The following is a 19,768-nucleotide window of genomic DNA, read 5'->3' on the forward strand; positions in this document are numbered from 1 at the left end:
GGATACCCCCAAACAATGTTCCCTCTAATTTTCCATCTGATTTGCAGCTGTGTAATTTGTTGTGAGTTCATGCACTGTGTTGGTTTTGTTTTTTGAACAAGGTGATGTTCGTGCACGGTTCATTTTGTGCACCAGTATAAAAAACATTCAACTTTGTCTGGAATTTGAAAAAAATTATTTATTTTTTTCACTAAAGAAGGGTTCGGTGAATGCGCATATGAAACTGGTGGGGTTCGGTACCTCCAACAAGGTTAAGAACCACTGCTCTAAAGGCATGCGTGGACAGCATTATTTCCAAAATTGTGTACACTACTGAATTGGGGTCTTATGGCCGCTTATGTGGACACTTATACTGCCATCTGGTAGTACACATTTGTGTGCTTATGGACTAACGAAAACATCATATCAAAAGATGATTCTTAGTTTTTATTCTAATTAGGTTCCAATAAGCCCAAATAGCAAAGAGAAATAAAAAAAAGCATGTAAACAAACAGCTTGGGGCTTAAGAGGTTAAATTGAGATTTTTTTTTTAATCGAAAATCGATTCTGCATCGAATGGAATGGTGTGGTCCCCGCAACCTAATCAAACACTTGCAACATACTCATGGAATAACGCTGAAGGACAGCAGCGTGTTTGACTGCTAATTGTCCCAAGCGGCTAATGTGAACTTCTTTTTCACCATGCCTTGGTGAATAGACTTGCAAAGTTTATAGTTGTTAACTCAACTCTACTTGTATAATTTGCTGCCTTTAATTGTGAACAACGTTTATCCCTAAGGGTATGCGAAGCTAGCCCCAGACAGGTCCGCCAAACAAGGCCAAATTATATTTATCTCTGTTTTATTTAATTTAACTTCTGAGAAGCACTGGTGAACATTGCATGTTTAGCCTCTGTTGAAGCATTGCATAAACCATTCCTTTTAAGGCACTTATCCGCACCACTGTATGCATGATGTGCTACTAGTTTGTTTGTCTTTACCTTCCACTGCAAACCTAGTTGACTTGCTTTTTTTTGCATATAAAACACTTCTTTGTAATCTACAGAACATGTAATGGTGGTTCTTTGGTCAAGTTGTTGCAAAGATTATGTTTTACAGACCACCTCCTTTTAAATGTCTCGTCGGGATGCTCCGTTTTGTGGGCGATCTTATTTACCTGCCTTCAGTTTGACTGCGTCTCCTCCCCGTCAGCCATGTGGTAGTTTTTAGCGTTCCATACCCATCACATCCATCCATCCAATTTCTACCGCTTGTCCCTTTTGGGTCACGGGGGGTGCTGGAGCCTATCTCAGCTGCATTCCGGCGGAAGGCGAACAGATGTAAATTAGAACTATGTTTCGTGTTCGGTGGCCACGGATGAAGCGCTGGCTGTCCAAAGTCGGGACCCGGGGTGGACCGCTCGTCTGTGCATCGGTTGGGGACGTCTCTGCGCTGCTGACCTGTCTCCGCTCGGGATGGTCTTCTGCTGGCCCCGCTATGGACTGGACTTTCACTATTATGTTAGATCCTCTATGGACTGGACTCTCCCAATATTATGTAATACCATTATGGACTGGACTCTCACTATTATGTTAGATCCACTATGGACTGGACTCTCACTATTATGTTAGATCAGGGGTGGGCAATTAATTTTTACCGGGGGCCGCATGAGCAACCCGAGCACTGCTGGAGGGCCACACCGACAATATTTCAATTAAATTTTGCTTAAATAATTTTTGATATACCGTAAGATAGATAATAATAATAATAATATTTTCATTTAACCTAACTTATCTTTATACAAAAACAGATGGCTTTTGATGGTTTTATTTTTAACACTTTCTTACACAACACTTCCTGATGTATATTACAATACAAAAATTTCAATTTCTGTCACTTTATCCTGCATCCTCTTTGTTGTGAACGTAGCACGCCTGTAAAGTGATTGGCGAAGAAGGAGGAAGCGTTGCTGTTGCGGAAATGAGGAGTGAGGATAGACGCGCGTGTGGAAAGAACGAGATAAGTTGAGCTGTGTTAGTATAAGTTGCACAATAAAAGTTTAAAAAGAGCATCAGACTTGGTGTGCACTTCTTCTGGACGCTACAATTGATGTCAGAAGTGGGATGAAATGCCTCCCAGTTCGCCTTGCCATCAAACCTGGGAGTCTTCATTGAGGGCGGAATTCCCCCATGGCAAGCAACGTGCGCTGCACCTGTAGACTCTCTCTCTCTCTCTCTCTCTCTCTCTCTCTCTCTCTCTCTCTCTCTCTCTCTCTCTCTCTCTCTCTCTCTCTCTCTCTCTCTCTCTCTCTCTCTCTCTCTCTCTCTCTCTCTCTCTCTCTCTCTCTCTCTCTCTCTCTCTCTCTCTCTCTCTCTCTCTCTCTCTCTCTCTCTCTCTCTCTCTCTCTCTCTCTCTCTCTCTCTCTCTCTCTCTCTCTCTCTCTCTCTCTCTCTCTCTCTCTTTTTGCGGCGAGCTCCTCACGTGGCACGTACCTCCCGATGACGTAGCCGACTGAGCACACAAACAGTGCAGTATGCGCAAAGTTTTACTTCTGCCACCAATTGTAGCGTCCAAAAGAAGTGCACACCAAGTCTGACGCTCTTTTTAAACTTTTATTGAGCAAGCTATACGAACACAGCTCAACTTATCTCGTAACTTCCACACGCACGTCTATCCTCGCTCCTCATTTACGCAACTCAAGAACACAATATCAACTTCAGCAGGTCGTTACACTATATTCTTTAAACACAGCAACCTGTGTACCACAAATTAAGCACACTGCTTTACCTTTACTTGGCAGTCCATGTCTTGTTGAAAACACGCCATTCGTCATCAACTTTTCTTTTTTTAGCGTCTTGGGGATAACCGGGCATCACTTGTCGCTATGCGCCTTCACTCACAGGACGCCCATAAATAACACTTTTTAGAATAAAAGCAGCACAGTTGTATTGCACGCACGACATAGATGTTTTTTAAAATGTATTTTGTAATTTGTGATTGCCGCTGCGCGCACGAGCATACGTCCACACGGAAGTAATACAAATAACGCTTTTCAAAACAAAAGCAGCACCGTTGTATTGCACACTCGAAATAGATACATTTTTAAATGTATTTTGTAATTTATGATTGGCCTCACGCGGGCCGGACAGGGACGTACAAAGGGCCGGATGCGGCCCGGGGGCCGCAGAATGCCCAGGTCTGTGTTAGATCCACTATGGACGGGACTCTCACAATATTATGTTAGATCCACTATGGACTGGACTCTCTCACTATTATGTTAGATCCACTTTGGACTGGACTCTCTCACTATTATGTTAGATCCACTATGGACTGGACTCTCACTATTATGTTAGATCCACTATGGACTGGATTCTCACACTATTATGTTAGATCCACTATGGACTGGACTCTCACAATATTATGCTAGATCCACTCGACGTCCATTGCATCTGCGGTCCCCTCCAAGGTTTCTCATTGTCCCGATGGGTTGAGTTTTTCCTTGCCCTGATGTGGGATCAGAGCCGAGGATGTCGTTGTGGATTGTGCAGCCCTTTGAGACACTCGTGATTTAGGGCTATATAAGTAAACATTGATGGATTGATACTTTGTATTAGAAATGGCAACAGCATAGGATGCATGTGCATGTACGGGCCAGTCTGCCCCACAACAAGAGGATGGAGAAAAATAAGAAACTTATTGAATACAACTCGAACTACAATGGCGGACTTGCACAAAGCTCTTAGAGTAAAACTTAACAACCAACTGCAGCTGAAAGGAAAGAATGGGATTACAAAGAAAGGTGCGGTGGCAGAGCCGACCTACTGAAGGACTAGGGACATAGTTGGGTGGCATTCAGCGGGGATAGATTCAGGACGCTGGATCTGCCGTCGAGCCCCTCCGAAGCGTCATGGGCTTAATTCGACGAAAGGTTGATGACGGGGGTTGCTATTTGAGAATCTGCTGATGCCAACCAACTCATGTCCAGTTGAGGTATGCGGTCAAGCTTAGTTTTGGCTCAGGGAGGAGGTCATCCCTGCCATGCAGAGTCCCGCCGATGCCTTGATGGAAGGAGAGATGAAGAGAGCGAGGCCACAGGCTCACAGATGGTGCAGGGGCGAGTACCTGTAAAGGTGAGCTAGTTGCGATACCCTTATCGTATTTTGCATATTCTTCTCTGGTAGACCCAGTGACCACTTGGAAAGACAAGTTGGCAACCGAGGAAGAACGGTGACAGCGAGGAAAGACTGCTGACATCTGGGAAAGACTAGAGCAGGGGTGTGGAGGCTTGGCAGGCCAAAGCACACCCTCCGTGAGGAGGAACCCAAAACCAATCGCTATGGAAAGGTATATTAAAAGATACCCCCGGGGTCGGGCGAGAGCGGGGGAGGATGATCGACCCACAGGCCAGACCAATGTTATGACCATCAACGACGGACAATCGACTACGGAACAGCTAAGCGATTTATCCCAGGTCTGCAGATGTGGGAAGATACGCAAAAATGAGAAAGGTCTCAAGATACACCAAACCAAGATGCACAAGATGCAACCTGAAAGTAATGTGCAACGCACAGGGAAACCTGGTGAGACGGAGGAGAGGCTGGGGCAGGACACAAACCACAGTCCCCAGAATCTCCAGGCACATGATGGAGATGGGGGCAGGAGTAGCATCGCTGGTGTGACGGAGGCAGCAAGGCACCACAGTGAGAGGGAAGTCACTCAGGATACCAGACGGCATGGCCAGAACACTTGTGCTGGAGGCGTTCGGAAAGAACGAGTGAACTGGCCAACTGCAGCTGAAAGGAAAGAATGGGATTACAAAGAAAGGTGCGGTGGCAGAGCCGACCTACTGAAGGACTAGGGACATAGAGTTGGGTGGCATTCAGCGGGGATAGATCCAGGACGCTGGATCTGCCGTCGAGCCCCTCCGAAGCGTCATGGGCTTAATTCGACGAAACGTTGATGACGGGGGGTGCCCATTTGAGAATCTGCTGATGCCAACCAACTCATGTCCAGTTGAGGTATGCGGTCAAGCTTAGTTTTGGCTCAGGGAGGAGGACGTCCCTGCCATGCAGAGTCCCGCCGGTGCCTTGATGGAAGGAGAGATGAAGAGAGCAAGGCCACAGGCTCACAGATGGTGCAGGGGCGAGTACCTGTAAAGGTGAGCCAGTTGCGATACCCTTAACGTATTTTGCATATAACCATATATGGAGATATCCGATGACGTCACACTTAGGAAAAACGTCACAAGACTGACTAATTCCAAACGGCTCGTTTGGAGGAAGTTAAAGGAAGGCAAGATTGTTTTATAAATATCTGCACGATGCCTCCATGGTTTGACTTCAAATTTCCCTGACTTACGCAGATCTCAAATGCACAAAAACAGGTACCAATAGGTAAGAAGAGTTGGTTTTGCATAATAGGTCCCCTTTAAGGCCTAAAAGGCAAGTGTTAAGAAAATACTTCACTAGTATGAAATGTTAAATAAATATTTGACCATGTTTTCGGATCTTTGTTTACACTAAATTACATATTTGATATAGTTAAGTGTATGGCTAATAATCAGTATTGGTATAAGGAATATCGATAAAATCCTAACGATATATAGTACGTCCCTAGTGCTCATACTGGACAATTTTTCTTTTAGGGAAACTACTGGAGTTCTAGCGTGAACGAGATCCAAGGATTTGTCATGGACCAAGAAGGGAAAGTCATCCACAGGCTATTTGGGAAATGGCATGAGGGTCTTTACTGCGGCGTTCCTCCCTCTGCCAAATGTATCTGGAGGCCAGGTAGGCAGCTGGATGGGCCACCACTACTACAGAGACCCATCTCATGTTGATGTTTGTCCTCTTTTAGGCTCCATGCCTACGGATTACGAGCTGTACTACGGCTTCACCAGGTTCGCCATCGAACTAAACGAGCTGTGTCCTGAGTTAAAAGATGTCCTCCCGCGTACTGATGCACGATTCAGGCCCGATCAAAGGTCACAAGACCTGCTGACTATATATCCTGACCAACAGGACAACATCATAACTTATTGGTTCACACAGGCATCTAGAAGAAGGAAACTTGGAGATTGCCGCTTTGGAGAAGCAGCGAATTGAAGACCTGCAGAGGACGAGGCGGAAGTGGAATGAGGAGAACAATGTCAAACAGGAGCCTTGCTTCTTCAGGTAAGGGCGTAGCCACACCATCGTATTAATTAAAGGGCATGTCTTTATCATGCAAACAAAAGTTGTCGCTGGTGAGCGAGGGTGCTGTGGGATTTGATTTTTTGATTTTTTTTTAGTATTTTCATGTTTTAGTGGTACTTAAACTTACAAGCATGGTTCGTACGTCAAATCAGCCCCGCCCACTGAAATGTATTGAATTTAATTTAATCTGTGCTTGGCCCCCCCAAAACATCACAATTATTTTGTCACTGCAAAATAATCGGGAAACCATAATTATTACTCAGGCTATTATCAAACAAAATATATACCGTAATTTCCGGACTATAAGCCGCACCTGACTATAAGCCGCACCAGCTAAATTTAGGGGAAAATACAGATTGCTCCATATATAAGCCGCACCCGACTATAAGCCGCAGGGTTTTGATGTGTAATTACCGTAGTATATAGGGGTTCCTGCTACCACGGAGGGGATTGTCGGGACAGAGATGACTGTTTGGGAACGCAAAGCTTCCTATTTATTAACAATAAATCTTTCAATCATTCAATCAAACTTTCACATCTTTGACATGGCGAACAGCATTCGTGCAGAGTACAAATAATACAACGGTGCAAAGTAATACAAAGTGCTCGCCTGTACGTTATCAAAATAACCAGCCTACCGGTATATGAAAAGTCAGTCTTTAATCATTGTGTCATCGTCTTCCTCCTGCGTACTAAAACCACCGAAATCCTCTTCGTCGGTGTCGGAGAAGAACAGGCCGTAAATAAGCCGCACCCTTGTATAAGCCGCAGGGACCAGAACGAGGGGAAAAAGTAGCGGCTTATAGTCCGGAAATTACGGTAATTGTAGCAACTCTACTCCTAAGTTAATTACCGTATTTTACGGACCATAGGGCGCACCGGATTATAAGGCGCACTGCCGATGAATGGTCTATTTTTTTTCATCTTTTTTTATTTATTAGGCGCACCGTATTATAGGGCGCATTAAAGGGGTCATATTATTATTATTCTTTTCTAAATGTAAAATACTTCCTTGTGGTCTACATAACATGTAATGGTGGTTCTTTGGTCAAAATGTTGCATAGATGATGTTTTACAGATCATCTTCAAGTTGCTTTCTGACAATCGCTTCAGGATGTGACGTTTTGTGGGCGGTCTTATTTACGTGGCTCACCTTCGATAGGGTCTTTTCTCCGTCATCTTTGTTGTAGCAGTGTAGCGTGCAAGGACGGGAGTGGAACAAGTGTCAAAAGATGGCGCTAACTGTTTTAATGACATTCAGACTTTACTTCAATCAATAACACAGCAGCATCTTCTCACCTGGAAACAACAACAAGGGAACAAACTGAATGCGTGCCGTGAAAAACCGTCCGACCGGAACTCTCTAACAACTAAAGTTCCTTGGGTGAATAACGTAAACTCACTACACCGGTATGTTTTAGCGCTTTCATGGCGAGTTTACTGACAGATATAAGTAAGAACTTTACACTACTTTTATATTACAAATGGCAACAGCGGAGGATGAGTGTCCCATAACAAGAAGATAGAGAAAAATAAGAAGATTATCGACTACGGTGTCGGCACAGACTACAAAGGCGGACGCGTGCAATTTTTCAGGATTTATGCAGATCAGCAGGTACCAGAAGGTAAGAAAAGTTGCTTTTGCATAATATTGCAAAACAAAACGCCAGATCAATCAATCAATCAATCAATGTTTATTTATATAGCCCTAAATCACAAGTGTCTCAAAGGGCTGTACAAGCCACAACGACATCCTCGGTACAGAGCCCACATACGGGCTAGGAAAACTCACCCCAGTGGGACGTCAATGTGAATGACTATGAGAAACCTTGGAGAGGACCGCATATGTGGGTAACCTCCCCCCTCTAGGGGAGACCGAAAGCAGTGGATGTCGAGTGGGTCTGACATAATATTGTGAAAGTCCAACACATCAGCGAAAGTCCAGTCCATGGTGGGGCCAGCAGGAACCATCCCGAGCGGAGACGGGTCAGCAGCGTAGAGATGTCCCCATCCGATGAACAGGCTAGCGGTCCACCCCGGAGCAGAGTAGAAAAGAAAAGAAAAGAAACGGCAGATCAACTGGTCTAAAAAGGGAGTCTATTTAAAGGCTAGAGTATACAAATGTGTTTTAAGATGAGACTTAAATGCTTCTACTGAGGTAGCATCTCTAACTTTTACCGGGAGGGCATTCCATAATATTGGAGCCTGAATAGAAAACGCTCTATAGCCCGCAGACTTTTTTTGGGCTCTGGGAATCACTAATAAGCCGGAGTTCTCTGAACGCAGATTTCTTGCCGGGACATATGGTACAATACAATCGGCAAGATAGGCAGGAGCTTGACCGTGTAGTATTTTATACGTAAGTAGTAAAACCTTAAAGTCGCATCTTAGGTGCACAGGAAGCCAGTGCAAGTGAGCCAGTATAGGCGTAATATGATCAAACTTTCTTGTTTTTGTCAAAAGTCTAGCAGCCGCATTTTGTACCATCTGTAATCTTTTAATGCTAGACATAGGGAGGCCCGAAAATAAAACGTTACAGTAATCGAGACGAGATGTAACGAACGCATGGATAATGATCTCGGCATCGCTTGTGGACAAAATGGAACGAATTTTAGCGATATTACGGAGATGAAAGAAGGCCGTTTTAGTAACACTCTTAATGTGTGACTCAAACGAGAGAGTTGGGTCGAAGATAATACCTAGATTCTTTACCGAGTCGCCTTGTTTAATTGTTTGGTTGTCAAATGTTAAGGTGGTATTATTAAATAGATGTCGGTGTTGAGCAGGACCGATAATCAGCATTTCCGTTTTCTTAGCGTTGAGTTGCAAAAAGTTAGCGGACATCCATTGTTTAATTTCATTAAGACACGCCTCCAGCTGACTACAATCCGGCGTGTTGGTCAGCTTTAGGGGCATGTAGAGTTGGGTGTCATCAGCATAACAGTGAAAGCTAACACCGTATTTGCGTATGATGTCACCTAGCGGCAGCATGTAAATACTAAAGAGTGCAGGGCCAAGAACCGAACCCTGGGGAACTCCGCACGTTACCTTAACATAGTCCGAGGTCACATTGTTATGGGAGACACACTGCATCCTGTCAGTAAGATAAGAGTTAAACCAAGACAAGGCTAAGTCTGACATCCCAATACGCGTTTTGATACGCTCTAATAAAATATTATGATCAACAGTATCGAAAGCGGCGCTAAGATCAAGAAGCAGCAACATAGATGACGCATCAGAATCCATCGTTAGCAATAGATCATTAGTCATTTTTGCAAGGGCTGTCTCCGTAGAGTGATTTGCCCTGAAACCGGATTGAAAAGGTTCACAGAGATTGTTAGACGCTAAGTGTTCATTTAGCTGCTGTGCGACAATTTTTTCGAGGATTTTCGAGATAAACGGAAGGTGGGACACCGCCATGAGGTCAGGATCGAGGTTAGGTCTTTTGAGTAGAGGATGAATAACCGCTTTTTTGAATGCTAGGGGAACAGTACCAGAGGAAAGTGATAAGTTTATAATATTTAACACTGATGGACCTAATAAAACAAAAAGCTCCTTGATAAGTTTCCCAGGAATTGGGTCAAGTAAACATGTTGTTTGTTTTGTCCCATTTACACATTTTAACAATTCCTCCAATGTTATTTCATCAAAGAGGGAGAAACTATTTTGGAGGGCAGTGTCCGTCGTATATACAGTCGTATCTGTGTTAATAGAACCCAGTTGTAGCTGAGATGCATTGTCTTTAATCTCTTTTCTAATGACTTCAATTTTCTTATTAAAGAAATTCATAAAGTCATCTGCTGAGTGGGTGGAGCTACTGGGAGGAGTCCCTTGTTGGGTTAGCGATGCTACTGTACTAAACAAAAATATAGGATCATTTTTGTTGAGGTGGATGAGATTTGAGTAATATTTAGCTTTAGCTGAGGTAAGCATGCGTTTATAAGTTATTAAACTATCACTCCATGCTTGATGGAAAACCTCAAGTTTAGTCGCACGCCATTTGCGTTCCAGCTTTCTACATGATAATTTCTGGGCTTTAGTTTCTTCTGTAAACCATGGGGTACGCCTTTTAGGGGCCCTTTTTAGCTTTAGCGGTGCTACACTATCAATGGTGTCGCGCAGGGCGTCGTTAAAGCTGTTAGTGAGGTTATCAATAGAGCCCACATAATTTGGGAATGGTGCCATTACCGAAGGCAGTAGGTCAGTAAGAGTCGTCGTTGTGGCAGCATTAATGTTGCGGCTGCTATAGTAGTTATTATTATTATTATTATTAGTTTGTTGACAATGAGTCAGAACTTCAAATTTTATAAGGTAATGATCGGACATTACTTTAGTGTACGGGAGTATCGTAACTTTAGAGGTGGTGACACCCCTGACAAGCACTAGATCTATCGTATTACCGTTGCGATGCGTGGGTTCATTTATTATTTGTGTAAGACCACAGCTATCAATTATAGTCTGGAGCGCCACACATGGAGGGTCCGATGGGGTATTCATATGGATGTTAAAGTCTCCCATTATGATTATATTGTCGGCGTGTGTCACTAGATCAGCAACGAACTCTGAAAATTCATTGATAAAGTCCGAATAGGGCCCTGGGGGGCGGTAGATGACAGCCAGGTGCAGAGGCAGCGGTGTGACAAACCTCACAGTAAGCACCTCAAACGAGTTATATTTATTATTTAGGTCCGAGGTAAGGCTAAAGTTTTTGTTGTATATTAGTGCAACACCCCCACCCCTTTTAATGGGACGGGCAATATGTGTTCCCGTATAGCCAGGAGGAGACGCCTCACCCAGCGCAAAAAATTTGTCTGGTTTGAGCCAGGTCTCTGCTAGACCAACGACATCAAGATTGTTGTCTCTAATGACTTCATTAACTAATAAAGTTTTGGAAGACAATGACCTTATGTTTAAAAAGCCCATATTATAGGTAGTGGGCTGTTTTGAGGAGTTTTTGTTGAAAGTATCCGTAGTAGCAATATTAATAATTTTACGTTTATTGTGCGTAGTGCACTTTAAATAATTTCGACCATATCTAGGAATTGATATGACAGGAATTTTTAGATTGTTTGCCACCTCAGTAAAATGCATGTCCACCTCTGACGCAGAAAAAACATTATGTGAGTTATATATTATTCTAAGAGAATTGCTATGTGTGCAGGGATTATCCAGCCTGGCGCTGGCTTGTTCTAGCTTAAGAGACTCCTTATTAGCGCTTCTTTGTGGATTAGCATTTAGCTTTTTCGTTAGCCCCGCTAACAACAACGCCTTTAGCTTTGTTGTTAGCCCCGCCCGACACCCCCGCTTCTGCTTCCGAGCGCACCGCTTACGTCTCTTTCGTTGACGGTCTCCGCTGGTAGTGGACGCCGCTGCTTCAAAGGCCACTGCTGGATGTAGCTCGCGAAGAATTCCCAAGCTAGCGAGTAGGTCCACCGTACATGCAACTTTCAGCCCAAAATGGCCCGATCTCTCCACATCCAGAATCGTAAGTCGGTCGTAAGGGATCACGGAGTGAACACGCTGTTGTTGTTGACTGAATTGAGGGGTATTTTTGCCAAATCTGTCTACACTTCCAGGAGCGCTCGCAAGAAGCTGCTGCCTTGAAGCGCCGCCATCTTGGACCTAGATAATATGTCTTACCTTATACACACACCATAATAATACTTGTATGTTTAATGCACCGACAATCCATCAAGCGGTGTGGCTTCATATCTTACCAAAGTCCTACTAAAACATTTTGATGGATTTTTCAGCGCCGTGTGTAATGTTCTATATTTTCAATGCTAGATATAAAATGTTGGTGTTGTTTACTTGAGTCATATTGCCATCATAGTGCAGTCTACACGTATCTCTTATGTGTGACTGCCATCTACGGGTCACACTTATCATTTCACCATGTACCAAATAAAATTGATTCAAGGTCGGTAAGCAAAACCAGAATTATTCCGTACATTAGGCGCACCGGGTTATAAAGGCACACTGTCGAGTTTTGAGGGGGAAAAAAGGATTTTAAGTGCGCCTTATAGTCCGTAAAATACGGTATGCATTGAGTAATTTCACAACATAAAATGCATAAATTTACAGTTTAAAGACTTTGATGTGTTATTCATTCCTGTCAGAAATAACAGTAATCAACGTATAACATTATTATAACAGTACAAAATAAAAAATACAAACATAAAGTATAATTATTGATAAATAGATGATATTTATATTATTATAAATCTAAGATTAGCTTTATTGATCCCACTGGGGATAATGTTACTCATGTGAGTACTCAAGTGTTATTGTCATCAATGCCCATTTATTTATTATTAATTATTTATTCTATGCCATGTTAACAACTGGAATGTACATAATTAGATGTCATATGGTAGTGTTGTTATTCTACAGGCTCCTCATGTTATGTTAGTGTTTTAAACTTGCTATATTAACTTACATACAATGCCTGTAGTTTATTCAAGACAGACAGGAAGAATTTCTCATGTTAAATGAAGCCCTTGACAGGAATACCTGTTGCTGTTTGTTAACACTGAACTGACTCAACATTTAGCTATTGACTACAAGTAAACATGCTCTAACTCTATTATGATGTCATACCTTTACTTTGTCGTGTAAAGCTGCACCATAATGGACATATTAAAACCCTTTAAACTTTCTTTTGGCAGGTTTTGCAATGGGTGAGCCATCGTCTTTAATGCATCGTGCATTATTACAGTTTTGTTAACAGAAGTATTTTATTCAAGACAGAAGTATTGCTTCCCAGAGGAAGCTCTTAAATTACCTCTTTGAAATGCATTCCATAAACATTACACATATATATCTGGTCTAAAAAGAACATTATTTAAATGTGAGTAAGATGCAGGGTATGCAGTCAGTGTCTACTACTAGCTTTTGATCAAATTAAAGATAAACTTGTTTTGAATTATCTCTGTCATTGGTATTTAATGGTTTCTTTTGAAAGCAGGGGGAAAAAAATCTGAAAAAATAGTAAATAGATTATTTTTTTTAATTTTTTGTGCCATATCACTCAGGCCTTATTGATACTATTTTGATCACATGTATTTAGTCCCAAACTAGTCCCAAACTTTGTAAGTCTTTCGTGGTTATCAATCAATCAATACATCCATCCATCCATCCATCCATGCATACATACATACATACATATATGTATATATATATGATAATAGCTTCAAGATAGAGGCAACTTGTTTTTCCATTCTACCGGGGCCTTTAAGATATTTAACACTCTACTGCCTGCCACATGGCCGCTAAATTGGATAGTACACCCTTCCCAATTTGTCACGTTTCATGTGTCAGGTAAACCATGATGAATCCCCTTCCTACCGTACATGTAACACACTTTTTTGTGTTTAAAATAATATGTATTGGATATGTTATGATGTAAATTTTACTGCACAGTCTGAGTCTATCTGCAAACGGTTTGTTTGTGGAGGCATTCTCAGATTGAAAATGAACTTTTCCACTTCTCTATCCCCAGAAGTAACAAAATGCATCTTTTGTAGATGTACACTGTTAAATATAAATATTGAGAATGAACATCACCGCTATTTTGTCAACAGTCCCAGTCGAAAATAAACTTCATAAACAGCATATGGGTTTGGCAGGCAACATTGCAGATCCAAAAAAGCCAGCATTTATGTCCGCACATGACAAGATTAGATTAGTCAGAAAAGAGGAAAGTCATCATGGGACCCCTTCAACGAGTAAGGAGCGATCGCATTCTTGTTATTTCATGACTCGACTACGGAAGGAATGACAGAGTGTGGCGTTAATCAGTGCGGTCACAGCATGATTGGCGTAGTGCAAGTACGCCAATCATGCTGTAAGACTCACATTATTAGCAGACCTTCTAAAACTAGGGGGGGGTGGGGGGGGGGGGGGGGGGGGGGGGTTATTCACCACTCCTGCTGATATTCCCTGGAATAATGATGTAGTTCCTTTCTGACTGCAGCATTGTTAAGGTTCTGGCATCAGCGTCACAATGACGCCACCATCACGTAACAGGAGTGAATGGGAAGAATCAAGTCGCCCTTGGAGGTGTGACTAGACTGAGTCACTAAAATTAGTTCCTAGAAAATTCACATATGCTGCAGACTGGCCAGCAGATAATAGTATTCATACATCACCTTTAATCACACTGTAAAAACTGAAATCTAAGTAAGATTAAATATCTCAAATAAGGGTGATATTTGCTTATTTTCTGTCTAATAAGATCATTCTTCTCACTAAGCAGATTTTATGTTAGAGTGTTTTACTTGTTTTAAGGGTTTTGATCCTAAATGATCTCAGTAAGATATTACAGATTGTTGCTGAGATTTTATGACCTATAAAAAACATGCTTGAAACTAGAATATCAAGTGTTGCAAAGCGGTGTCATTAACACTCACAAGTATAAAACTACTTTTTAAAGTAATAATTTCTTACTTCAAGCATGAAAAAAAAAATCATGATGCCGAGCGCATATCATTATGTCAAGATAATGGCACTAGCATTTACTTAATTTAAGAATATTTTTCAACATATTGAGCAAAAAGGTCTAATTTTTTTTTCTACCAAGAAAAGTGCACTTGTTATTGGTGAGAATATACTTATTTTAAGGTATTTTTGGGTTCATTGAGGTTAGCTAATTTCACTTGTTTTGGAAAGTCTTGACAAGCCAAATGTTCCTGTTCTATTGGCAGATAATTTTGCTTAGCTCAAATAAAATACCCCTCATTTTTGTGTTTTTTTTTCTTGTTTTTGAACACTGACATTTTGCAGTGCACATATCGGACTTCAATTACATCACCGTCTTAAAAAAAAGAGTGTCATTGTTTTCTTTCAGGAAAGTGGTTGATGCAAATCGCAGGGAGCGATGGGTCTCCAACAACATGTACTGGGAGCTGCGCAAAACCCCCGGCTTCATCAACATGGAAGCTACAGTCAGCCTGTGGTAGCAACACGCCCTTCACTCCCTTTGTCGCGTCTTTACCTCAGCACCAACGTGTGAAGAGGAACGCCTGCTGATGTTCTCGTCAAGGATCACCTTCATTGTGCTTGCGGAAGCCAGGTTGTCGGGGCAAGTCCCTTGTAGGTCTTCTCTCAGCTACTTTCATGACTCCTGAGTCGGTCCTTTGCCTTAAACGGACACTCGCAGTTAGCATTCTGTCATCTTGACTCCAGTAACATGCATGTTTAGAGAAGCGCTCACTGGCATCCGGCCATATTTAATATAGCATTCATGTTGTAGAGGAAAAATAGGTATTTTTATAAAATATCTTGGCAGATTTTATTTTTGCCTTTTAATACGAGGAACGCGTCAAAACTCATCATGTTGTATGTTGTAACTCGCACAGACAACACCACGCTGGTAAAAGCAGCAGTTCAATCAGTCTTAGGAACTGGTTCAAGGCCCAACTGGCAGCCGCTCCGTCCGTACAGAGTGGACATACTTTGCTAGACTGCAGGGAAACTCACTCCAGCAACTTTTAGTACAAAGAGCAAAGCAGCAAGTAATCTATCTGTGCAATTTCAGATTCTTCAAATTCTGTCCAAAGTCAACAAGTATACACAAATATCATGGGAACGACAGCAAAGGTGAGAATATATGGAGCACCTAACCCTGGAAAAGGCGTTTTTAAGGACAGACGTTACACACCTTGACTTAGAGATGGTCTGGATTGCTGCGATGAGGTGGCGACTTGTCCAGGGTGTACCCTGCCTTCCGCCCAAATGCAGCTGAGATAGGCTCCAGCACCCCCCGCGTCCCCGAAAGGGACAATCAGTAGAAAATGGATGGATGGATGGGCTGGATTGCAATCTTTGTTCTGGGCTTGAGTTGTTCCACGAAAGACTAAAAAGGTCTACACTGCACTGGAAGTTTGTTGGAAGCGTTGATTTAGTGAAATGAAGCAACTACGACTCCTGATTACCTGATAAAAAGCGTTGTCTTAATACTTTAGTCCATAAAGTGCATGTTGCGTTCAGGCAGCTACTCCATCCTGGGACAGCAGAGCCACCTGCTGGTCAGTGTAAGAAAGTGCAGGAGTCTGATTCTTATTGTTAATGCTGAACAATGATTTGAAATTACAGCTTCATTACTGTCAGTGTATTTTCCCACACACTCACCAAAATAAGGGGCAGCCATAAAAAAACAAAAACAATTCTAAACAAAGAAACACATGTTAATATGCTTTGCTGGCATATTTCTACTTCTTCACCACACAACAAACATCTGTTTCACTTGCTGTGCCTTACTGTGTTTATTATTGACACACACTGCTGGTAAAAGGTTCTGCATTTCATAACAACACACACTCTGCACCTGCAACGAGAAGATAAAGCTGAACGTCTTACCTGACATGTCGGGACAGTTTTGACCCTTCCTCCAACCTAAAGACAGCCTGGTCACAAGTGTAAATATAAACACGCAGAAGAAGAAGTCTGGAAACGACGGACCATCTATAAGCTCTCACCCAAAACAAAAAAAGTCCATGCATGTGTAGCCTGCCAATGATTGTTGCAGATGCCTTACAGAAAGGTTCCGTCTTCTCATTCGGACTTTGTTCATCTTGTGGAGCGCATCAGCTGATGGTACCTTCTTAAAAAGTGCAATTTAAACCAAGTACATATCTTTCCATCCACACTGTACACTCCTGCAACATAGTGCTTGTACTAATAAAACAGGACATCCAGTGAGTGGTTTATTCACCCAACTGTTTGTGTCTTCTGACAAGGCTGGGGATTTGAATATGTTGCTTTTGATTTAATGACTTCAACTTACAGGCTTAATCAGTTCTGACGCAGCTCTTAACTAAAAAGTGAAGTGAATTATATTTATATAGCGCTTTTCTCTAGTGACTCAAAGCACTTTTACATAGTGAAACCCAATATCTAAGTTACATTTAAACCAGTGTGGGTGGGTAAAGTGTCTTGCCCAAGGACACAACGGCAGTGACTAGGATGGCAGAAGCGGGGATTGAACCTGGAACCCTCAAGTCGCTGGCACGGCCACTCTACCAACCGAACTATACCAAAAATTCAATCAATCAAAGTTTACTTATATAGACCTAAATCACGAGTGTCTCAAAGGGCTGCACAAGCCACAACGACATCCTCGGCTCAGATCCCACATCAGGGCAAAGAAAAACTCAACCCAATGGGACAATGAGAAACCTTGGAGGGAACCGCAGATGTGGGGACCCCCCTGGGCGACCGGTGCAATGGACGTCGAGTGGATCTAGTTCAGGGGTCGGCAACCCAAAATGTTGAAAGAGCCATATTGGACCAAAAATACAAAAACAAATCTGTCTGGAGCAGCAAAAAATTAAAAGCCATATTACATACAGATAGTGTGTCATGAGATATACATTTAATTAAGAGGACTTAAAGGAAACTAAATGAGCTCAAATATACCTACAAATGAGGCATAATGATGCAAAATGTACATATAACTAGCCTAAATAGCATGTTAGCATCGATTAGCTTGCAGTCATGCAGTGACCAAATATGTCCGATTATCACTCCACACAAGTCAATAACATCAACAAAACTCACCTTTGTGTATTCATGCACAACCTTAAAAGTTTGGTGGACAAAATGAGACAGAAAAGAAGTGGCATAAAACACGTCCTAGAAAGTCGAAGAAAGTTATACATGTAAACAAACTACGGTGAGTTCACGGACCGCCAAAATTAGTAGGACAAAACGGTGCTTGCCAAATACTCGAATCAGTGAAGCATGTTTAATATAAACAGTATGCTTTATAACAATTAGGGAGGTTTGTGTCATGTTTGTCCTCCTACAGAAACCATATTAAAACTAAAAATATATATTTTTTCCCCTCATTTTTTAAAATTTTTCGTACATTTTTGAAAAAGCTCCAGAGTGCAACTAGGGCGCATAAAGAGCCGCATGCGGCTCTAGAGCCGCGGGTTGCCGACCCCTGCCCCTGATCTAGTTAATAGTGTGAGAGTCCAGTCCATAGTGGATCTAACATAATAGTGTGAGAGTCCAGTCCATAGTGGATCTAACATAATAGTGTGAGAGTCCAGTCCATAGTGGATCTAACATAATATTGTGAGAGTCCAGTCCATAGTAGATCTAACATAATAGTGTGAGAGTCCAATCCACAGTGGATCTAACATAATAGTGTGAGAGTCCAGTCCATGGTGGATCTAACATAATAGTGTGAGAGTCCAGTCCATAGTGGATCTAACATAATATTGTGAGAGTCCAGTCCATAGTAGATCTAACATAATAGTGTGAGAGTCCAATCCACAGTGGATCAAACATAATAGTGTGAGAGTCCAGTCCATAGTGGATCTAACATAATAGTGTGAGAGTCCAGTCCATAGTGGATCTAACATAATAGTGTGAGAGTCTAGTCCGTAGTGGATCTAACATAATAGTGTGAGAGTCCAGTCCATAGTGGATCTAACATAATAGTGTGAGAGTCCAGTCCATAGTGGATCTAACATAATAGTGTGAGTCCAGTCTATAGTGGATCTAACATAATATTGTGAGTCCAGTCCATAGTGGATCTAATATAATAGTGTGAGAGTCCAGTCCATAGTGGATCTAACATAATAGTGTGAGAGTCCAGTCCATAGTGGATCTAACATAATAGTGTGAGAGTCCAGTCCATAGTGGATCTAACATAATAGTGTGAGAGTCCAGTCCATAGTGGATCTAACATAATAGTGAGAGTCCAGTCCATAGTGGATCTAACATAATAGTGAGAGTCCATAGTGGATCTAACATAATAGTGAGAGTCCAGTCCATAGTGGATCTAACATAATAGTGAGAGTCCATAGTGGATCTAACATAATAGTGAGAGTCCAATCCATAGTGGATCTAACATAATAGTGAGAGTCCAATCCATAGTGGATCTAACATAATAGTGAGAGTCCAGTCCATAGTGGATCTAACATAATAGTGAGAGTCCAATCCATAGTGGATCTAACATAATAGTGAGAGTCCAGTCCATAGTGCATCTAACATAATAGTGAGAGTCCAGTCCATAGTGGATCTAACATAATAGTGAGAGTCCAGTCCATAGTGGATCTAACATAATAGTGAGAGTCCAATCCATAGTGGATCTAACATAATAGTGAGAGTCCAATCCATAGTGGATCTAACATAATAGTGAGAGTCCAATCCATAGTGGATCTAACATAATAGTGAGAGTCCAGTCCATAGTGGATCTAACATAATAGTGAGAGTCCAGTCCATAGTGCATCTAACATAATAGTGAGAGTCCAGTCCATAGTGGATCTAACATAATAGTGAGAGTCCAGTCCATAGTGGATCTCAAATCAACAATTCCCAAATATAATGTATTGAAATCTCTTTAATCTGTGCTTTCCCCAATACAGCCTAATTTTAAAATGTAGCATTCCTTTGAAATAAAAACATACTAGATAGAATGCAGTACAATCAACTACAGTAGTTTTATGAAGTATTGTAACAATAACCTACAGCATTTACTTTGGGGAGTGGACTCCTTCCAGCTTCTTTTATGTCAAACACAACATCCGCCCACTGGGAGGAGACCAAGGACCAGATGGGGGGATTACATCTCCTCTCTGGCCT

General features: G+C 42.0%; 1 protein-coding gene across 7 annotated transcripts in view; it reads left to right on the forward strand.

The window, feature by feature from the left end:
* Positions 1 to 17,039, forward strand: part of osbpl6 (oxysterol binding protein-like 6) — an 83,819-nt gene extending 66,780 nt beyond the window's left edge. For 5 of the 7 annotated variants that reach the window (XM_062069937.1, XM_062069939.1, XM_062069943.1 and 2 more), the window contains 4 exons: positions 5,623 to 5,767; positions 5,835 to 5,961; positions 6,029 to 6,151; positions 15,021 to 17,038. In XM_062069937.1, coding sequence (XP_061925921.1) covers positions 5,623 to 5,767; positions 5,835 to 5,961; positions 6,029 to 6,151; positions 15,021 to 15,132 — 507 coding nt within the window. In that variant the 3' untranslated portion in view covers positions 15,133 to 17,038. Of the gene's footprint in view, positions 1 to 5,622; positions 5,768 to 5,834; positions 5,962 to 6,028; positions 6,152 to 15,020 lie in introns of all 7 variants that reach the window. The other 2 variants (XM_062069941.1, XM_062069938.1) reach the window with 1 other exon arrangement.
* The last annotated feature ends 2,729 nt before the right edge of the window (positions 17,040 to 19,768 follow it).

Source organism: Entelurus aequoreus, linkage group LG14 (genome assembly GCF_033978785.1).
Source record: "Entelurus aequoreus isolate RoL-2023_Sb linkage group LG14, RoL_Eaeq_v1.1, whole genome shotgun sequence".
Classification (NCBI taxonomy): domain Eukaryota; kingdom Metazoa; phylum Chordata; class Actinopteri; order Syngnathiformes; family Syngnathidae; genus Entelurus; species Entelurus aequoreus.